Raw genomic sequence first — 18,575 nt, forward strand, 5'->3', positions numbered from 1 at the left:
GTGGTGTTAATGCCCCGTGGTGTTAATGCACCGTGATGTTAACGCCCCGTGGTGTTAATGCACCGTGGTGTTAATGCCCCGTGGTGTTAATGCACCGTGGTGTTAACGCCCCTTGGTGTTAACACACAATAATGTTTCAGCTTGGCTGTGAGTATCAGGGAGTCTAAAGGAGAGCAGAGGGAGAACAGGGGCCTAACAGAGGCTGTGTTTACCTACATGGAGCTCTACTGCACCGTTCTCTCTCACTTTCCTGCAACGCTCAAACATAAAATGAACTGACATTAAATCCAGAAAATTAATTTTTTCTTCTTATTCTGAATATTAAACCTGACATTATCTCAAGGTGTCAGGATGGTTGAGCTCCAGTCTGGTCCTGTTAGCATTTCCTTTAAAACAACACAGCAAAGACAAAACTAGAAAAAAAATATATTTATCACACATCAAAAATAACAGAGTTCAGACTTGGATTGACTTATTTTCTAAATGAGAGAGGAGACTTCCATAAATACAGGTTTAGTTGTGAAATGTGAGATGTTAAATATAACACCAGGTTTCATAGATAAACATAATAACTGCTGTAAACTCTGGGTTTATGTCAGTCTGGGGATGGGAAACTACACACACAGGAAATCTGTGGGGATTTTCACATTAATAAAGGGGGGAAAGGTTCAGCTCCTTAAAGTAATGTTTAATATGCAGAGGTGATGATCTCTGACACTGTTTGCAAAAAAATAAAGCTTAAACATTTTTAAAAAGAAGTGAAATAACTCGTGGGAATTATAATGTCTTACATCCTTGGAAACCATCCAACCATCCCGCAGTGAATTATTTGGAGTCTTAAGAAGGAAATGACCATAAAAGCCCAAAAACATAAACCCCGGTCTAAAAATCCTGTGCTTTTCACCTAAGAAAAGGAATTTTAATCGATCTAATTTCCTCTGATTTTATTCGCTCATCTCTCCCAGTGCGTCCTCCTCCATCTGCCGTCCAATCACCTCCAGCTGCACCTTCTTCTTCTGTCCTTTCTTCTCTCCCTCCACCTCCCCATCTGTTTTCTCTGCCTGGGCGTACCAGGGCTGAGGGGCGGAGCTATCGCAGGTCCGGCCCCCTCTGCGGAAGCCCCCCCTGCCGGCCCGGACCAGCCCCCAGCCCTGCGGGTTCACGTCCGAGCCCCCGTCCTGGACGCCGCGGGTCTGGTCCAGCTCTTTGGCGCTGAGACACGACATCCTGACGGGAACGGTGTTTCCGAACTTTGAGTAGTCGACGCAGTAGCGCCCGTCCTCCTCTGTGATGATGGAGACGAAGCGGCGCCCCCACAGGATCTCCTCGGGGACGTAGGAGGTCCGGGCCTGCATGGTGATCCCCGTCGTTTCCACCACACCTAAAAACAAAAGTATGGAACCATAACTGAACCTTGGTGATTTTTAAATATCCTTGTTATGAATTCATTTGTGTTTTCATTTCAGATTTTCATTCCTGCATCTCAGAATTACGACTTGAACATGATTTTGACTTTTGATTTCATATTTTGACCTTTTAAGATTCATGATTTGGAATTTACCTTCTCGTTTTGACCTTTTCAACCCCAAACTTTGATTTTAAATCCCTTATTCTGATCCTTTATACTCAAAATACAAAATTTAGCTCATATTTTGAATTTGTAAATTCACTATTTAGAACTTTGTCTCATATTTTGACCTTTTAAATTCGCGATTTAGAATATTAGCATACATTTACATTTTTAGAACTCATAATTTCAACTTCTAGCTCATATTTTGACCTTTTAAACTCCTCACTTGGACTTTAAATCCCATATTTTGACCTTTTAGATGAAGAATTTTAAATTTAAACTCATATTTTGCCCTTTAAGATGAAGAATTTTAAATTTAAACTCATATTTTGCCCTTTAAGATAAAGAATTTTAAATTTAAACTCACATGTTGAACTTTCAAATTCACAAATCAGAATTTTTTCTCAATTTTTGACCTTTCAAACTGGTTTCATCTTTCTATATCATATTGTCTTTTTGACTTCTTTTTTCTTGTTTTGACCTCTGGAAGTATTAAGTTAGACTTTTTATCTCAGATTTTGTTGTTTTGTTTTTTCCCATAATTCATAACTGGGGAAAATGAGGTTGACAATTTATGTTGAAATGTTGACCCTGTTAGACTGTCAGGTTAGACCCTCTGTGCACTATATTATTTTGATATTTCTGTATTTTAAGGACAAAAAGTCCAAGTAAAATAACTTTAAAAATATTACAGATCAATTAATGTTTAGATAGGCACTAGTGTTTGATATTAACCACTGATGTTTTTAGGATTTTAAGGGGTAAAATCTTTTATTTTTAGTTTACATCACTGGTTTTATTATTGGATTTAATTCTCATGAAAAATATCCTCTATAGAAAGTCCAAACCATCAAAATCCCTGTACAGGGTCTTATTTGAATTCCTCTTTTGTGCTGTAGTCCAGGGTGAATCCAGCTGTCTACTGTGGATCTTATGGTCAGGTTTAGATTAACAGGAGGATTTATCCTCACCAAGACTCATTTACCCGGCCCCCCTTGTTTTAAATCTGATCAGCTGACTTTAGAAAACCTTGGCCCTGGTCTTTGTGAACCCTGACCTTCCAGGATGACGATGATCTCGATGTCCTCGGACGCCAGCGACTGAGCGGAGAGCTCGTACAGAGGACTTCCTCTCTCCATGGTGTGGCTGATGATGAGAGGAGAAACCAGGAAGATGCCGTTACTCCTCAGAGGATTCTCCACCTGGATGTCCAGCTGACACACCGGGATCACCTCGCCCTCTGCTGTCACGGTCCGCCGGATCACCTGCACCGAGGACGAAATGCCACGTTAAAAAACAAACGTATAAACGATCAGTTTCTCACGGTTACTGAGGCCTTCGTCATCCTGACCTGCAGCTGGACGGTGGCTGAGATGATCATACTCTTCCTCAGGTCTCCGACTCTGAACATTAACGTTGGACGTCCGTTTCGAGGAGCGATGACGGCGTTCCTGGAGAAGATGAGCGTCTCTGCTCGCCGGTTCGCCTGCGCCGTCTTCATGAAGACGCAGCCGAGCATGATGGCGTTGATTATCAGCCCCACGATGTTCTGAACAATCAGCACGGTGATCGCCAGCGGGCACTCCTCCGTCACCATCCGACCTCCAAATCCGATGGTCACCTGCAGCAGACAGAGCGCTCACAGCTGACAGAACCACAAAGAGCCGGATCAGTACCGGAGACGGACCGGGGCTCACCTGAACCTCGATGGAGAACAGGAAAGCTGAGGTGAACGAGTGGATGGCGGTGACACACGGGACGGGGCCTGGCTCGCCGTTTGGGTCGCGGGGCTCCAGGTCGCCGTGAGCGAAGGCGAGGAGCCACCAGATCATGGCGAAGAGCATCCAGGAGCAGAGGAAGGCCGAGGTGAAGATCAGGAAGGAGTGCTGCCATTTCAGGTCCACCATGGTGGTGAAAACATCCTGTAGGAAGCGACCCTGAAACCAACGAAGAAGAAGATTCAATTAAAGGGTTAACGATGTGTTTACGTATGGAAGCATGGTTTAAAAAAGCAACGTTGTTCCAGATATATCTGAGAAAAGTTTGTATTTATGAGCAAAAGCCAAGAACAGCGAGTAGATGTGATGTACGAAATGAAATATATTCCTGTTTTTAGAGAATTTTCATCTTACCAACCCAATAATACGGTTAGGGCCTGATTTATCAGTAAGCTTTAAGAAATTTCACTTCAATACTTCATGTCAGAGTCGTTGTCCTACCAAAGACGAGCTTCTCCACCACTGTTAGAAATCTAGACTGTATAAACCAGGGTGATCAAGACCATCTGCACAAGGGCCAGATTTATTCTCCACAGAGACCACGGGGGCCGGACTTTCAAATCCACAAAAAAATAAATCAATATTTTGGTCTGATGAAATATTATTGTAGTAGTATTAGCATTTTCTTTCAAAATGGAGGACATTTTTAGTCATTACCAGGGAGATCTGTCCTATCTATCCCCCATTTTTGACACTTTTTACCCCGGTTTGATACTTTTTGCACCTTTTTTCCACTTTTGCCAATTTTTGCAAGATTTTAACCCCCTTACACCACTTTTCCTGCATGTTTTATCCATTCTTGTATCCAGTTTTGTCACTTTTTAACCCCTTTTCATTATTTTTTTTCAATAATTGTTGCAACTTTTAAATCAATCTTTGGCACTTTTCAACCATTTTGCCACTCTTAAACCCCTTTTTGCAACTTTGCCAGGCTATTTCTGCTGTTTTTGACACTTTTAACCCATTTTTGATACTTTTTGCCTCCTTACCTCATTTTTTCCAATTCTTTAGCCCATTTTAAACCACTTTTTTCCAGCATGTTTTATCCTCTTTGAGCCACTCTTTTATCCATTTTTGCCACTTTTCTTCTATTTTCCACTTTTTAACCCCTGCTCATTATTCCTTGCACTATTTTTGCCACTTTTAACCCATTTTTTAAAAACTTTTTTGCCACTTTTTCCCTCATTTACCAATTTATTGCAGGATTTGAACCCCTCTTAACCCTTTTCCTGCACGTTTTACCCACATCTATCCATTTTTGCCATTTTTTTAGCCCCTTTTCATGAATTTTTTTTAAACATTTAAATCAATGTTTGCTTCTTTTGACCCATTTTGCCACTCTTTAACCCCTTTTTGCAACTTTACCAGGCTATTTCTGCTGTTTTTTCTTCTTTAAACCCATTTTTTTCCATTCTTGACCCCTTTTAAACCACTTTTCCAGCATGTTATATCCTCTTGGTTCCACTTTTCTTTTATTTTGACACTTTTTAACCCCTTTTCATTTTTTTTTTTGCCCTATTTTTGACACTTCTAACCCATTTTTGATACTTTCACCCATTTTTTCCTGTTTTCACCACTTTTTCACCCATTTTTCTCCCTTTGTGCCTCTCTACAACCCATTTTTCCATTTTTGCTAACCTTAACCCTTTTTCAAATATCTGCTAATCTGACAGTAAATTTCAGTAAATCAGATCAAACGTTCAGTCATTCCAAAACTATTTCATATTAATTGTTGGATGATTTAACAGCCGCAGACATTTAAAGCCAAAGGATACTCTTAAAACCACAACGTCTTCTTTTCCTCCTTTTCTGAATTTAACCATCTTTCGGAGGCCGGTCAGGAAGCTTTGGGGGGGCCTGATGTGGCCCCCGGGCCGCCAGTTGGTGATCAGTGACCTATGTTTTAGTTTGAACCTTAGCGGGAACAAACACTGGGAGGACATGCATGCAAACATTTGATTTCACTCTGTTTGCCATTATAATGTTAATATTAGTTGTTTTTGGAGTTCTTAATAAATCAGGACATTACTGAAGGAAAAACCACTTCTTTCAGATATTTCTCTTAAAGGTAAACGGATAAATCAGTCAAAAAACAGAATTAATGTGTGGCTACATGTCTGCATGGCTATCCACACATCTGAGATATTTTACCAACCCAATGAAAACAGCCCTGAGACCCAGTTTTGGGTCCTGACCCCACCAGTTGAGAACCGCTTCTTTAAATCCTAAAACATTCCATCCTTGCCCTCTGCAAACAGGCCAGTCTAGGCTCCACCCTCTTTCATTGTGAAGCCATGCGGCTGTGACTCGTTCAGAACTCGGTCTGGCATAGCGTCGCTGAGATATGCTAGACAGCTGACAAGCAGTCACCTGTAGAATGTTCCAGCTGTTTTTGGACACTGGGCATGCTGTGAACAACCTTTCTCTGCTGCACCCAAATTCCTTCAGTGTTGGGGTTAGGGTTAGGGGTTAGGGTTAGGGGTTAGGGTTAGGGGTTAGGGTTAGGGTTAGGGGTTAGGGTTAGGGGTTAGGGTTAGGTAACCCTGAGCAGAGAAGTCTGCAGTTATAAAAATCCCCCTGGACAGTGTTCGTCTATAAAGACACGAACCATTCAGGCCAAACTGTTTTTTAACCAGGCTGTAAACACGTTTACTGACGTAAAAACAGACATTTGAACATGGGCGTGGATGGGACTAATGCTACTTTGAACACAGCCTCTAGTGGACACTCCAGGTACCGCAGCTGTTTGCTCTTCAGTGTTGGCTTCAGTTTTTAACACGGTAGGTCGCTGTTTGGATTTGTTGGTGCTGTGGGGGTCTACCTGCTCCCTGATGTTCTTGTGGGCCACGTTGCAGGATCCGCTCTTCGTGATGAAGCGTGCTCGCTGTAATCTGGAGCGGCTCCGGTTGGGCTGGTTCTGGTCCTCCGCCAGACGGGTCAGCAGGAAGCCGTCCGGCAGGAGGCCCTTCCTGGCTAACATGATGCTGAAAATACACACAAATAAGCACAATGTTGTTGAAAAATACTCCGTATTATTCAACTCCACATGTTTTAAACAATCTGGTATTATAATCAGCAATGGCATCAGGTAGGTTAGTCATAATACCATAAAAACAGACTTTAATATCATGATAATAAAAATGAAATGATCTTATAACCTGAGTAATAACAGGAACACACAAGCAGAAGTCCTACTGGTTAAGACATGAACCTTTACTGGGTGACTGGACTTCTCTTTAACCATACTGGTATCAAAACCAGATATTTATTTGGTTCAGATTTGAGCAGAATCATACAGAAAACCCTGATGACCAAAACAATCAACATTAAAAACAGTGATAATAATCATTAAATATTAAAAGCTACATGGACTCTAGAGGAGCATGAACATAGATAACTCTGACCAGAGAACATCTCCGTATAAAGACAATAAAATCACATTAAACACGCTTTAACATGAGCACTGTTTACACAGAGAGGCAGGCTAAGCATCAGCTCCATCACTGCTCTGTCCGTGTAAACAGGAAATAACCGCTCAGGTTACCTGTTCAGGTGTCAGCAGCTCCAACAAGCGACGATTTCTGACGAATTTATTTATGTGGACGTGATAGAAAACACGGCCTCCATCGATTACCCATCAGCTCCTTCACACAACACCAAACACCAAAACCACTGTTAAGTTAGGAGAAAACAGAGGGCGGAGCTTCCGGTTAACGCCTTCAAAATAAAAACGAGTGTTTTTAAGAAGGACCAAAAACGGAACTGAAGTAGAAGTTTCCCTAAAATGGCTCTTATTCGCAGCATTTTCCCAATAAATATGAAAATAAATTCGTACTAATGTTGTTATTAGTGATTTAGGCAAAGAAAGGAATAATAAGAGGTGGTGTTGGGAGAAAAGATTTCAGGCATTTAAACAACAACAACAAAAAAGCAGTTTAGACACAATAAGCATAACGAAAGAGCAGAAAAAATGTGTAAAGAGCATTTCTTAAAATTTTATCATTTAAAGTTGTTATTTAATTGATTTTTTTAATCGACAATCCAAATAGTTATTCTTGAATTTAAATCAGATACATGAAAAAAAGACAAAGTTTCATTTTACTCTTTATAGCATAATTTCTCTGAGATGTGCTCAAGTTACTGGACTCTCTAATGAAGACAATGACACTTTTATTCTGAAAAGGTGCCGCCGTTTCCGGTGTGTTTTCATCCGGATGTTGGGCTTGATGGCGCTGCTGAAGGATGCAGAGCAGGTGAAAACTGTAGAGGCGTTTATCCGCCGGCAGGGGGCGACAGAGGGACGTAGATAAAATATTACCGTTAGTGTTGACATTACTGTGATTCTCATAATCGGTTATAAGATCAAGTCAAAAACATCTATGTCACGGTTTACATTTAAACATTTAAACTTTATTAAGAAATGAAAAGTATTATTGGCTAAAAGTACAGGCTTTATCAGATTTAGATAGCAAACTGGGTCTTATTCATCAGCTGTTCATATTTTTTTCACAATCATCATTCTGTTTATACATTTCACTGTGTCGTGTTGTCTGACCACCTTTCTTTTTATTTTTATTTTGAACATTTCTATCAGGTCCGGGGATTCCTGCAACGACTATGATTTGAATTGTTTCTAAAAGTGTTCAGACTCCTCTGGTAAAAAAAAAAAAAAAAAAAAGGGTTTATTTTCATTATTTGCGACTGATTATTTGCTTGAGTTACTTTTATTTTCCTTTTTTGCTATTCTGATGAATTAAAACTCTACTTCAGAAGAACAAGGTGTCTAAATATGAAGAGCCTGTAGGTGGCAGAAGAGCGCCGTCCTCCGCTGTGGAGTGTCGAATTTAAACCAAAGAAGAAGAATCTCGTCTCTGAACTGGTTGGATTTTCAGATGGAGGACCAGACGCTGTTGGTGAAAATGGAGAACACTTACAGAAGTAAAGTCATTATTTCATGTTTTTATATTAATATTTTAGGGAAACGCTCAAGGATAGAGGACATTTAATGTACGGAGCTGCTGTTGGTTTGTTTTTGAGAGGCTAGCTAGCTGCTGCTGTTAGCTTTAAGGTTAATGTCGATCATAACGGTGACATTAGGACTCTAGGAGGAATTAGGACTCTAGGAGGAATTAGGATTCTAGGAGGAATTAGGACTCTAGGAGGAATTAGGACTCTAGGAGGAATTAGGACTCTAGGAGGAATTAGGATTCTAGGAGGAATTAGGATTCTAGGAGGAATTAGGATTCTAGGAGGAATTAGGACTCTAGGAGGAATAAGGACTCTAGGAGGAATTAGGACTCTAGGAGGAATTAGGACTCTAGGAGGAATTAGGACACTAGGAGGAATTAGGATTCTAGGAGGAATTAGGATTCTAGGAGGAATTAGGATTCTAGGAGGAATTAGGACTCTAGGAGGAATTAGGATTCTAGGAGGAATTAGGATTCTAGGAGGAATTAGGACTCTAGGAGGAATTAGGACTCTAGGAGGAATTAGGATTCTAGGAGGAATTAGGATTCTAGGAGGAATTTGGACTCTAGGAGGAATTAGGACTCTAGGAGGAATAAGGACTCTAGGAGGAATTAGGACTCTAGGAGGAATTAGGACTCTAGGAGGAATTAGGATTCTAGGAGGAATTAGGACTCTAGGAGGAATTAGGACACTAGGAGGAATTAGGATTCTAGGAGGAATTAGGACACTAGGAGGAATTTGGACTCTAGGAGGAATTAGGACTCTAGGAGGAATTAGGACTCTAGGAGGAATTAGGATTCTAGGAGGAATTAGGACTCTAGGAGGAATTAGGATTCTAGGAGGAATTAGGACTCTAGGAGGAATTAGGACACTAGGAGGAATTAGGATTCTAGGAGGAATTAGGACACTAGGAGGAATTTGGACTCTAGGAGGAATTAGGACTCTAGGAGGAATTTGGACTCTAGGAGGAATTAGGACTCTAGGAGGAATTAGGACTCTAGGAGGAATTAGGACTCTAGGAGGAATTAGGATTCTAGGAGGAATTAGGATTCTAGGAGGAATTTGGACTCTAGGAGGAATTAGGACTCTAGGAGGAATAAGGACTCTAGGAGGAATTAGGACTCTAGGAGGAATTAGGACTCTAGGAGGAATTAGGACTCTAGGAGGAATTAGGACTCTAGGAGGAATTAGGATTCTAGGAGGAATTAGGATTCTAGGAGGAATTAGGACTCTAGGAGGAATTAGGATTCTAGGAGGAATTAGGATTCTAGGAGGAATTAGGACTCTAGGAGGAATTAGGATTCTAGGAGCATAATCTATCTGAGGAATTAGGATTCTGCCAATTTGGACATCTAGGAGAATTAGGACTCTAGGAGGAATTAGGACTCTAGGAGGAATTGTGGACAGGCTGTTGATTTAACTGCTGATGGACAGAAGAGGCTAAGAGACCCTTTATTATTAAAATCCTGCAGGATAAAGTGGAAACACCTTAAAGTCGTTAAATCTGCACTAAATAAGAAAAACTTCATCTTAAAATGCAGAACTTATAAATATGCAGTATTACAAACAAGCAGCATGAATGTAAAGCAGATAGAGATGATGATGTTTGCAGAAAGTAACTCTCCACCACTGAAATACACTCTAAACCAGTGTTACTCAACCAAAGAGCCACACTGTTGAAAATACATTTGCAAGATCCACAATCTAAGAGATGCAGGAAAAAAAACAGCTGGAAGTAGCAATAAAAATAAGTTAAAGGTGGCAAAAATGGGTGAAATGGAATTAGGAAAAAGTGGAACAGGAGGTCAAAAGGACCTCAAATGGGTGAGGAATTTGACAAAATGAGTTACATTTAGGACAAAAAATTAGGACTCCAAAAGAATTGGACACTAGGAAATTGAGCAAGAATTAGGATTCTAGGGCAAATTAGCACTCTAGGAGTGGCAAAATTCTAGGAGGAAAATTCTAGTGGAATTTAGTGGACAAAAGTAGATTCTAGGAGTGAAAAGTGGATTCCAGGAGGAATGGACTCTAGGATAAACTGGATTCTAGGAGGAATTAGGCTAGGAGGAATGGGGAAAACTCTAGGAGGAATTAAAGTGGTATTCTAGGAGGAATTAGGACTCTAGAATTGGGTGAAAATTAGGACTCTAGGAGCATAATCTATCTGAAATTATCTGCCAATAACATCTGAGATAACGCGGAGTTTAGAGGAGTTTACTACATTAGATTGTACACAGCTGTTGCAATAACTGCTGTCAAAAGAGGCTAAAGAATTATTAAAATCCTGCAGGATAAAGTGAAACACCTTGTTTAATGGCAAAGGTATCTTAAAATGCAGAACTTATAAATATGCAGTATTACAAACAAGCAGCATGAATGTAAAGCAGATAGAGATGATGATGTTTGCAGAAAGTAACTCTCCACCACTGAAATACACTCTAAACCAGTGTTACTCAACCAAAGAGCCACACTGTTGAAAATACATTTGCAAGATCCACAATCTAAGAGATGCAGGAAAAAAAACAGCTGGAAGTAGCAATAAAAATAAGTTAAAGGTGGCAAAAATGGGTGAAATGGGACGAAAAAGTGGAACAGGGGTCAAAAAGTAGCCTCAAATGGGTGAGAAGTGACAAAAAAATGAGTTACATTTAACAAAAACAGTCCAAAAGTGGCAAAAAAATGAGCAAAAAGTGACTTTAATGGGCAAAAAGCAGTCAAGAGTGGCAAAAATAGGGAAAAAAGTGGTATTTAGTGGACAAAAAGTAGCTTAAAAGGGTGAAAAGTGGTGAAAAAATGGTGATAAACTGGCAAAAAGAAGTGGCTAAAATGGGGGGAAAACACTAGGAATAAAGTGGTATTTAATGAAAAAAGGAAAATAAAGTGGGTGAAAATTGGGAGAAAAAAATGAAAATGGCAAAAATGGGATAGAAGTGTTAAAAAAACGGGTACACAGTTGCAATAAATTGTCAAAAAGGGAAAGAAGTAGGGGGAAAGTGTTGTTTAATGGCAAAAGGTAGTTGAACCGAGCAAAAATGGGATCAAAGTGACAAAAATTAGAAAAAAATGGCAAAAATGGGCAAAAAAGTAGGACCAAAAGTGGTATTTAATGGCAAAAGGTAGCTTAAATAGATGAAAAGTGGAGAAAAAAAGTGGTGAAAAAAGTGGTGAAAAATGAGTTATAGGTGACTTAAAATGGTCCAAATATGCCGAAAAAGGAGTGAAAAGTGACTAAAATGGGTAAAAAATAGGAAACAAGTGGTATTTAGTGGCAAAACGTTTCTATAATGGGTGAAAATGGGATAAAAGTGGCAAAAACAGGCAAAAAAAGAGGAAACAAGTGGTATTTAATGCCAAATGTAGCTTCAATGGGCAAAAAATGGTGATAAAGGGAAAAAATCAGATAAAAGTGGCAAAAAGAAGTGGCTAAAATGGGCAAAAACTAGGAAAAAAGTGGTATTGAATAACAAAAGGTAGCTGAAATGGGGGAAAATTGGGAGAAAAATGCTGAAAAGGGGCAAAAATTGAAATAGAAGTGGCAAAAAAATGGGTAAAAAGTTGCAAAAGTCTCAAAATGGGCAAAAACTGAAAAAAGTTGTAATTAGTCACAAAAAGTAGCTGAAATGGGTGAAAAGTGACAAAAAAAATTTGTGAAAAAGAGCAAAAAGGTTTCCCTTTTTTAAGGTTTTTTGGGGGAAATATATTTAAAATTAAGACATACAAGAGCCACAAATAATCACAAAAGAGCCACAAATAATCACAAATAATCCCAAAAGAGCCACAAATAATCACAAATAATCCCAAAAGAGCCACAAATAATCACAAATAATCACAAAAGAGCCACAAATAATCACAAATAATCCCAAAAGAGCCACAAATAATCACAAATAATCACAAAAGAGCCACAAATAATCACACAAGAGCCACAAAAGAGCCACAAATAATCACAAATAATCCCAAAAGAGCCACAAATAATCACAAATAATCCCAAAAGAGCCACAAATAATCACAAATAATCACAAAAGAGCCACAAATAATCACAAAAGAGCCACAAATAATCACAAAAGAGCCACAAATAATCACAAAAGAGCCACAAATAATCACACAAGAGCCACAAATAATCACAAAAGAGCCACAAATAATCACAAAAGAGCCACAAATAATCACAAATAATCACAAAAGAGCCACAAATAATCACAAAAGAGCCACAAATAATCACAAATAATCACAAAAGAGCCACAAATAATCACACAAGAGCCACAAAAGAGCCACAAATAATCACAAATAATCCCAAAAGAGCCACAAATAATCACAAATAATCCCAAAAGAGCCACAAATAATCACAAATAATCACAAAAGAGCCACAAATAATCACAAAAGAGCCACAAATAATCACAAAAGAGCCACAAATAATCACAAAAGAGCCACAAATAATCACAAAAGAGCCACAAATAATCACAAAAGAGCCACAAATAATCACAAATAATCACAAAAGAGCCACAAATAATCACAAACAATCACAAAAGAGCCACAAATAATCACAAACAATCACAAAAGAGCCACAAATAATCACAAATAATCACAAAAGAGCCACAAATAATCACAAAAGAGCCACAAATAATCACAAAAGAGCCACATGCTGAGTATCACTGCTCTAAATATTGCTAACAGGGATGCAGCGATGGTCAGTATCAGATGTTGTTTCATCACTGGTTTAGTTTTCACTGTCCCTCCATGCCAACAGTTCCTCATGTTTGGCCATCAGAACAGAGCAGTTTGTCATATACATGACTTCTTCTGGCCAGCTGCTTTATTCAGCACTTTGGTACCAAATGACAGCAAAAATGGATTTAACACATCTGATACTAATGTCTGTTCACGCCACATTACTCACCAAAGGTCTGATGTTTGTGCCCAAGGCTGATATCAGCTGATAGGATGTTAAATCAGTGCATCACTATTTTCAGAAGCCTTTAAGCCTTGGTTCTCCACCGGTGGGTGAGGGTCACAAATACATTTATAGTGGGTTTCAGATGTTTACCTGGAAAATAGTGTCAGCCAGATCAAATAGATGCTCTTGGCCTGCCAAACAGGGTTACATCTAAAAGAATGTCCTCAAAGCAGAGATTTTTAAAAATCATCATGAGCTCGGACTTTCTGTTAGCAATTATGGTGAGCCCTTTGGTGCCTAGGAAAATTATGATAACCAGGATGAGCAGCACGATAACTTTACTGGTGTTCATTGGGAGGATAAATTTAAAGAACTTCTATTAACATGCAAGATCAAAGTTTATTCCAGATGTCTCAAAGTTAATTCAAGATGCCTCAAAGTTTATTCCAGATGTCTCAAAGTTAATTCAAGATGCCTCAAAGTTTATTCCTGATGCCTCAAAGTTTATTCCTGATGCCTCAAAGTTTATTCTGGATGCCTCAAAGTTTATTCAAGATGCCACAGAGTTAATTCCAGATGCCCCAAGGTTTATTCCAGATGCCACAAAGATGATTCCAGATACCTTATTGAAGCTGGAAGATGGGTGGTTTTAGTATGAGGAACAGTTGGTTTCTGGCTGTGGCCCTCTCTGTCAGGGTTTGCTGTTAATGAGGCGTGTTGGAGCTTCATCCTTAGCGGTTGAGAAACTTTTTTTTAAATATTTGAAAGGTTAAATTTTAACAAATCTTACATCATCTTAAAGATCACTGAGGGCTAAATGTAGACGCTGTTTTTGGACGTTTGCTTGTGAAAATAAAAGATTGCGTCATTTTAAATCACATGGTATAAAAAGTGCTGAAGTATGGAAGACATTTTGGTCCTAGTTTGTTGCTTGTAATCACGTCTGAGCTAGTTCATGTATGAGCTGGCTCTCTGTTTTCTAACTTGTTTTTGTGGTTTTAAATCCATTGATTGAATGATGAATGTGATCCACAGTGACGGACAGAGACATCCGGCTGATGATCCAGCTTCGAGCCTCCAATGATGCCATCTTCACGGGGAGGAGGAACTCTGCCATGAGAGGCTGGAAGTACGTCAGTTTTCCTCCCTGATTCATGCAGCTTCCGCCTGGATCTTGAGCTGTTTTTTCAGTTTTTTTAGTGCTGTCAGCACTAAAAAAACTGAATGCACTCGTATATAAACAAATGATGCAGAAATGTTTTAGGGGAGTGGAAAAGTTTTATGACGCAGTGATGATGTAATGTCCGCTCTCTCTCTCTCCTGCAGGGCGATTCGGAGAGAGATGGGGCTGCAGGGCATGTTGTCAGCGCGGCAGCTGAAGAAGAAGTGGGACAACATGAAGGAGAAGTACCGGGTGAGTCTGGTAGATCTGTGTTTGATCAACAGGACAGAGAAGCCAACTGGAGAAGCAACAAGAGAAAACTTAAAGATCGTTGCGAGTTTCGAGTTTTAACAGAGAGACGTTACATCCCTGTGGTTCCTCAGTTTGATGATGTTGGATAGAAATAATCTATTTTCTTTCTTTATTTGGAGCCACTGCTGTGTCGTTACATCCTGATGTCTCTTCCCAGGCGCTGAAGAACCCTCCAGAAGGCATGGAGAGCCAGACACAGCCCAACACGTGGCGTTGGTTCCAGATGATGGATGAAGCCATGACGGGCCGCCTGGTTGGGACCGCCAACATCGTGCAACCCTCCCTGCTGGATGAAGATGAGAATGCCAACTTCACTCCTCCACTCATTCTGACCGGCGTGGGGACGCCTCTCTCTGGACTAGGCGATGCTGAAATGGCTCCTCTAGAAGATGACGTGACACTCGGGGGCGTCCTGGAGCTCAATGATGACGACAGCAGAAAAGATGAGACGCAGACCAAAACGGAGCTGCTTCCTCAGATCGTCTCGGTGGAGCAGGGAGACGGAGCGCCGCTGAGAATCCCTCCACCGCAGAGTCAACCAGTGATCAACAGTAACCAAACCGCCGTCTATTACGCCACCTTACTGCCTGACTACACCACAGAGACCGTTAAGACGGCGTCCTCGACTTCCAGAGACACGGTAAAGGGCGGGACAGAGGTGGACAAGAAGATGGTGGAGCTGCAGAGAGAGAGGCAGGCTCTGGAGCGAGAGCAGGCCGAGTTCGACAGAGAGCTCATCGCGCTGGAGAGAGAGCGAGAACTGCTGCGGAGAGACGTGGCCTCGCTCGAGAGAGACCGGACCAATCTGGACAGAGAGCGGGCGGCGATAGAGAGGGACAGAGCGGCGGTGGAGAGAGAGAGGGCGGTGATGGAGAGAGACAGAGCGGCTGTAGACAGAGACCGGGTGGTTCTGGACAGAGACCGGGCGTTTTTGGACAGAGACAGAGCGTTCCTGGAGCGAGACCGCGTGTTGGTGGAGCGAGCCCGGGAGGATTTAGAGAGAGAGAGAGTGCTCTGGCGGCGAGCGAGGGACGGCGAAGGGGAGGGCGTGAACGGACATCCCGCTGAGATGGCGTCAGAGAAAGAGGTGGTCTTACAGACGAGGTTTTACCAGCGGCTGACTGCCGCAGATCTGGACCCTGAGCAGCAGGAGACCAGGCAGAGACTGGTGTCGCTGTTCCAGCGGCTTGTCGAGAAGCTGTGAGCGGCGCCGGCGGCCGCGGCGTGTGTCTACGTGATCAGGCTGTGAGGTTGTAACTGATCAAAGACGCCAAGTGACCAAGAATAAACACATTTATACAACTCTGTGTGTAAGGCCAGCACGACAGCAGAATGTTAGACTTCAACAATACTTCCAAAAAAGTTGGGACACCGTGTAAAATTAGAATAAAAACAGAAGTCGATGATTGTTAAATCTCATAAACTCATATTTGTTTCACAATAGAACAGAAACAACAGGTCAGAGGTTAAACTGAGACATTTTAACATTTCAGGAAAATATAAGCTCATTTTGAATTTGATGGCAGCAACACATCTCAAAAAAGTAGGGACAGGGCTATGTCTACCCAGTCTGTAAACGTCTGGGAAGTGAGGAGACCAGCTGATGGAGAGGAATGTTGTCCCATTCTTGTCTGATGTAGGATTCAAGCAGCTCAACCCTCCTGGGTCTTCTTCCTTTTCTGATGCTCCAAATGTTTTCTACTGGTGAAAGGTCTGGACTGCAGGCAGACCAGTTCAGGACTCAGACTCTTCTCCTGTGAAGCCATGCTGTTGTGATGGATGTGGTATGTGGTTTTGCATGGTCTTGCTGAAATAGTCAAGGCCTTCCTTGACAGAGACGTTGTCTGGATGAGAGCATGTGTTGCTCTAAAACAGTGATACTCAACGTGTGGCTCTTTTATGTCTTCATTTTAAATATTATTCCCCCAGAAAACCTTAAAAAAGGAAAAAATTTGCCCATTTCTACCATTTTTTGTCAATTTTCACCATTTAAGCTACGTTTTGTCATTAGATACCACTTTTTCCCTACTTTTTCCCACTTCTTTTTGCCACTTTTATCCCTGTTTTTTGCAACTTTTTTCCAATTTTTGCCCTTTTTCCACTTTTTTGCCACTTTCACCCATTTAAGCTAACTTTTGTCAATAACTACCGCTTGTTTCCCTTTTTCCCCCATTTTTGCCTCTTTTTGCCATTTTTTCCCCATTTTTGCCCTTTTCACTATTATTTGCCAGTTTTTGCCCATTTAAAATACCTTTTGTCATTAAATACCACTTTTTTTCCTACTTTTTGCCCATTTTTGCCACTTCTTTTTGCCACTTTTATCCCTTTTTTTCTACTTTTTTCCAATTTTTGCCCTTTTTCACTATTTTTTGCCACTTTTTACCCATTTAAGCTACCTTTTGTCATTAAATACCACTTTTTTTCCTACTTGTTGCCCATTTTTGCCACTTCTTTTTGCCACTTTTATCCCTATTTTTGCTACTTTTTTCCAATTTTTGCCCTTTTGCCCTTTTTTTGCCACTTTTTGCCCATTTAAGCATCCTTTTGCTGTTAAATACCACTTGTTTCCTCTTTTTTTACCCATTTCACTTTTAACTCTTTCTTTGCCACTTTTGAACAATTTTTTACCAGCTGTAACTCATTTTTTTGTAACTTCTCGCCCATCTTTTTCCACTTTTTATCCCCATTTCACACATTTTTGCTGCTTTTGACCATTTTTGCCATCCTTAACGTGTTGTTATTTCTACTTCAAGCCATTTTCAACGCTTTTCACCACTGAAATTGTGGCTCTTGCAAAGATATTTTTCAACACAATTTTGGCTCTTTGGTTGGGTATCACTGCTCTAAAAGCTCTCTCTATTGTCCAGCATTGATAGTTTCTTTCCAGATGTTAGAGCTGCCCACGCCATAGGCACTAATGCAACCCCATACCATCAGAGATGCAGGCTTTAGACCTGAGCCAGGAGAACTAGCTGGATGCTCCCTCTCCTCTTTAGTCCACAGGACACGGACTCTGTGGTTTCCTCTGACCACAGAACAGTTTTCCATGTTTCCTCAGTCCATGTTAAATGAGCTTTGGTCCAGAGAAGACGGCCGTGTTTCTGGATCCTGTTCACATATGGCTTCTTCTCTCCATGATGCAGCTTTAACTGTCATTGGTGGATGGCATGGCCAACTGTGTTGACAGACGATGATTTCTGGAAGTGGATATGCCCAGACATGTTACTTTTCCTGCCTTTTGTTGTTTATGACATTTGACAATCATTGACTTCTGTTTTTTATTTACATTTTACAGTGTCCCAGCTTTTTTGGAACTGGGGTTGTAGATGTTCTTGTTTAAACTGAGTTACTTTGTGATGCTGTTGATCATAAAGACTGTCTTTTCTTAAACCTGTGGTATCAAGATTCTCAATAATTGGGACAGACTCCTCAGTCTGATGTTTATTCCATCACAAACATTTATAAATGCAGCGGACTCAATCGTCATCGTTTCTACTGTCTATAATAGATTTCAGTCAATCAAGAAATTTGTTTATAGATTTCATGTGTTCAGTCTGCTGCAGTGCAAATATCAAGAACATAAGGTTATCACTCACAAAATTCAATAAATTATTTTTGATTTTTACTTTTCTGCTGCAGACATTGAAATGTTGGGATCCCCAGAGCTGATGTGTTTCTTTGATTCTTGTTTTGAAAATTAGAGGCTGTTTTACCGCTAGGAAAAGGATGGCCATTACTTGGGGCCTTGAGCTAAAGTCATTATAGGTGTCCATCAGATATACACCTAAAATCACTGTCACTGTACTGTGAATGAATAAGGCGCCCAGAGTGAATAAAAAGCATCCAAATTAATTTAGATTGTCTAAAATAATTCCTATGAAGGACCCCGGGCCC

At 40.5% G+C, this 18,575-nt stretch overlaps 2 protein-coding genes across 2 annotated transcripts; one reads left to right on the top strand and one right to left on the bottom strand.

The window, feature by feature from the left end:
* Positions 1 to 443: 443 nt before the first annotated feature.
* kcnj11l (potassium inwardly rectifying channel subfamily J member 11, like) lies at positions 444 to 7,021 on the bottom strand. Its single transcript, XM_041795944.1, has 6 exons — positions 6,893 to 7,021; positions 6,170 to 6,332; positions 3,268 to 3,507; positions 2,922 to 3,191; positions 2,628 to 2,835; positions 444 to 1,381 (listed from the first exon to the last, which is right to left on the bottom strand). Exons 2-6 carry the CDS (start codon positions 6,326 to 6,328, stop codon positions 945 to 947), a joined length of 1,314 nt encoding a protein of 437 aa, XP_041651878.1. The 5' UTR covers positions 6,329 to 6,332; positions 6,893 to 7,021; the 3' UTR covers positions 444 to 944.
* Positions 7,022 to 8,179: 1,158 nt separating this feature from the next.
* On the top strand, positions 8,180 to 16,147 carry LOC121515259. The gene is made up of 4 exons (XM_041795933.1): positions 8,180 to 8,286; positions 14,243 to 14,336; positions 14,534 to 14,621; positions 14,839 to 16,147. The coding sequence occupies exons 1-4, from the start codon at positions 8,241 to 8,243 to the stop codon at positions 15,883 to 15,885; spliced, it is 1,275 nt and encodes a 424-aa protein (XP_041651867.1). The 5' UTR covers positions 8,180 to 8,240; the 3' UTR covers positions 15,886 to 16,147.
* The last annotated feature ends 2,428 nt before the right edge of the window (positions 16,148 to 18,575 follow it).

Source organism: Cheilinus undulatus, linkage group 9, assembly GCF_018320785.1.
Source record: "Cheilinus undulatus linkage group 9, ASM1832078v1, whole genome shotgun sequence".
Classification (NCBI taxonomy): Eukaryota; Metazoa; Chordata; class Actinopteri; order Labriformes; family Labridae; genus Cheilinus; species Cheilinus undulatus.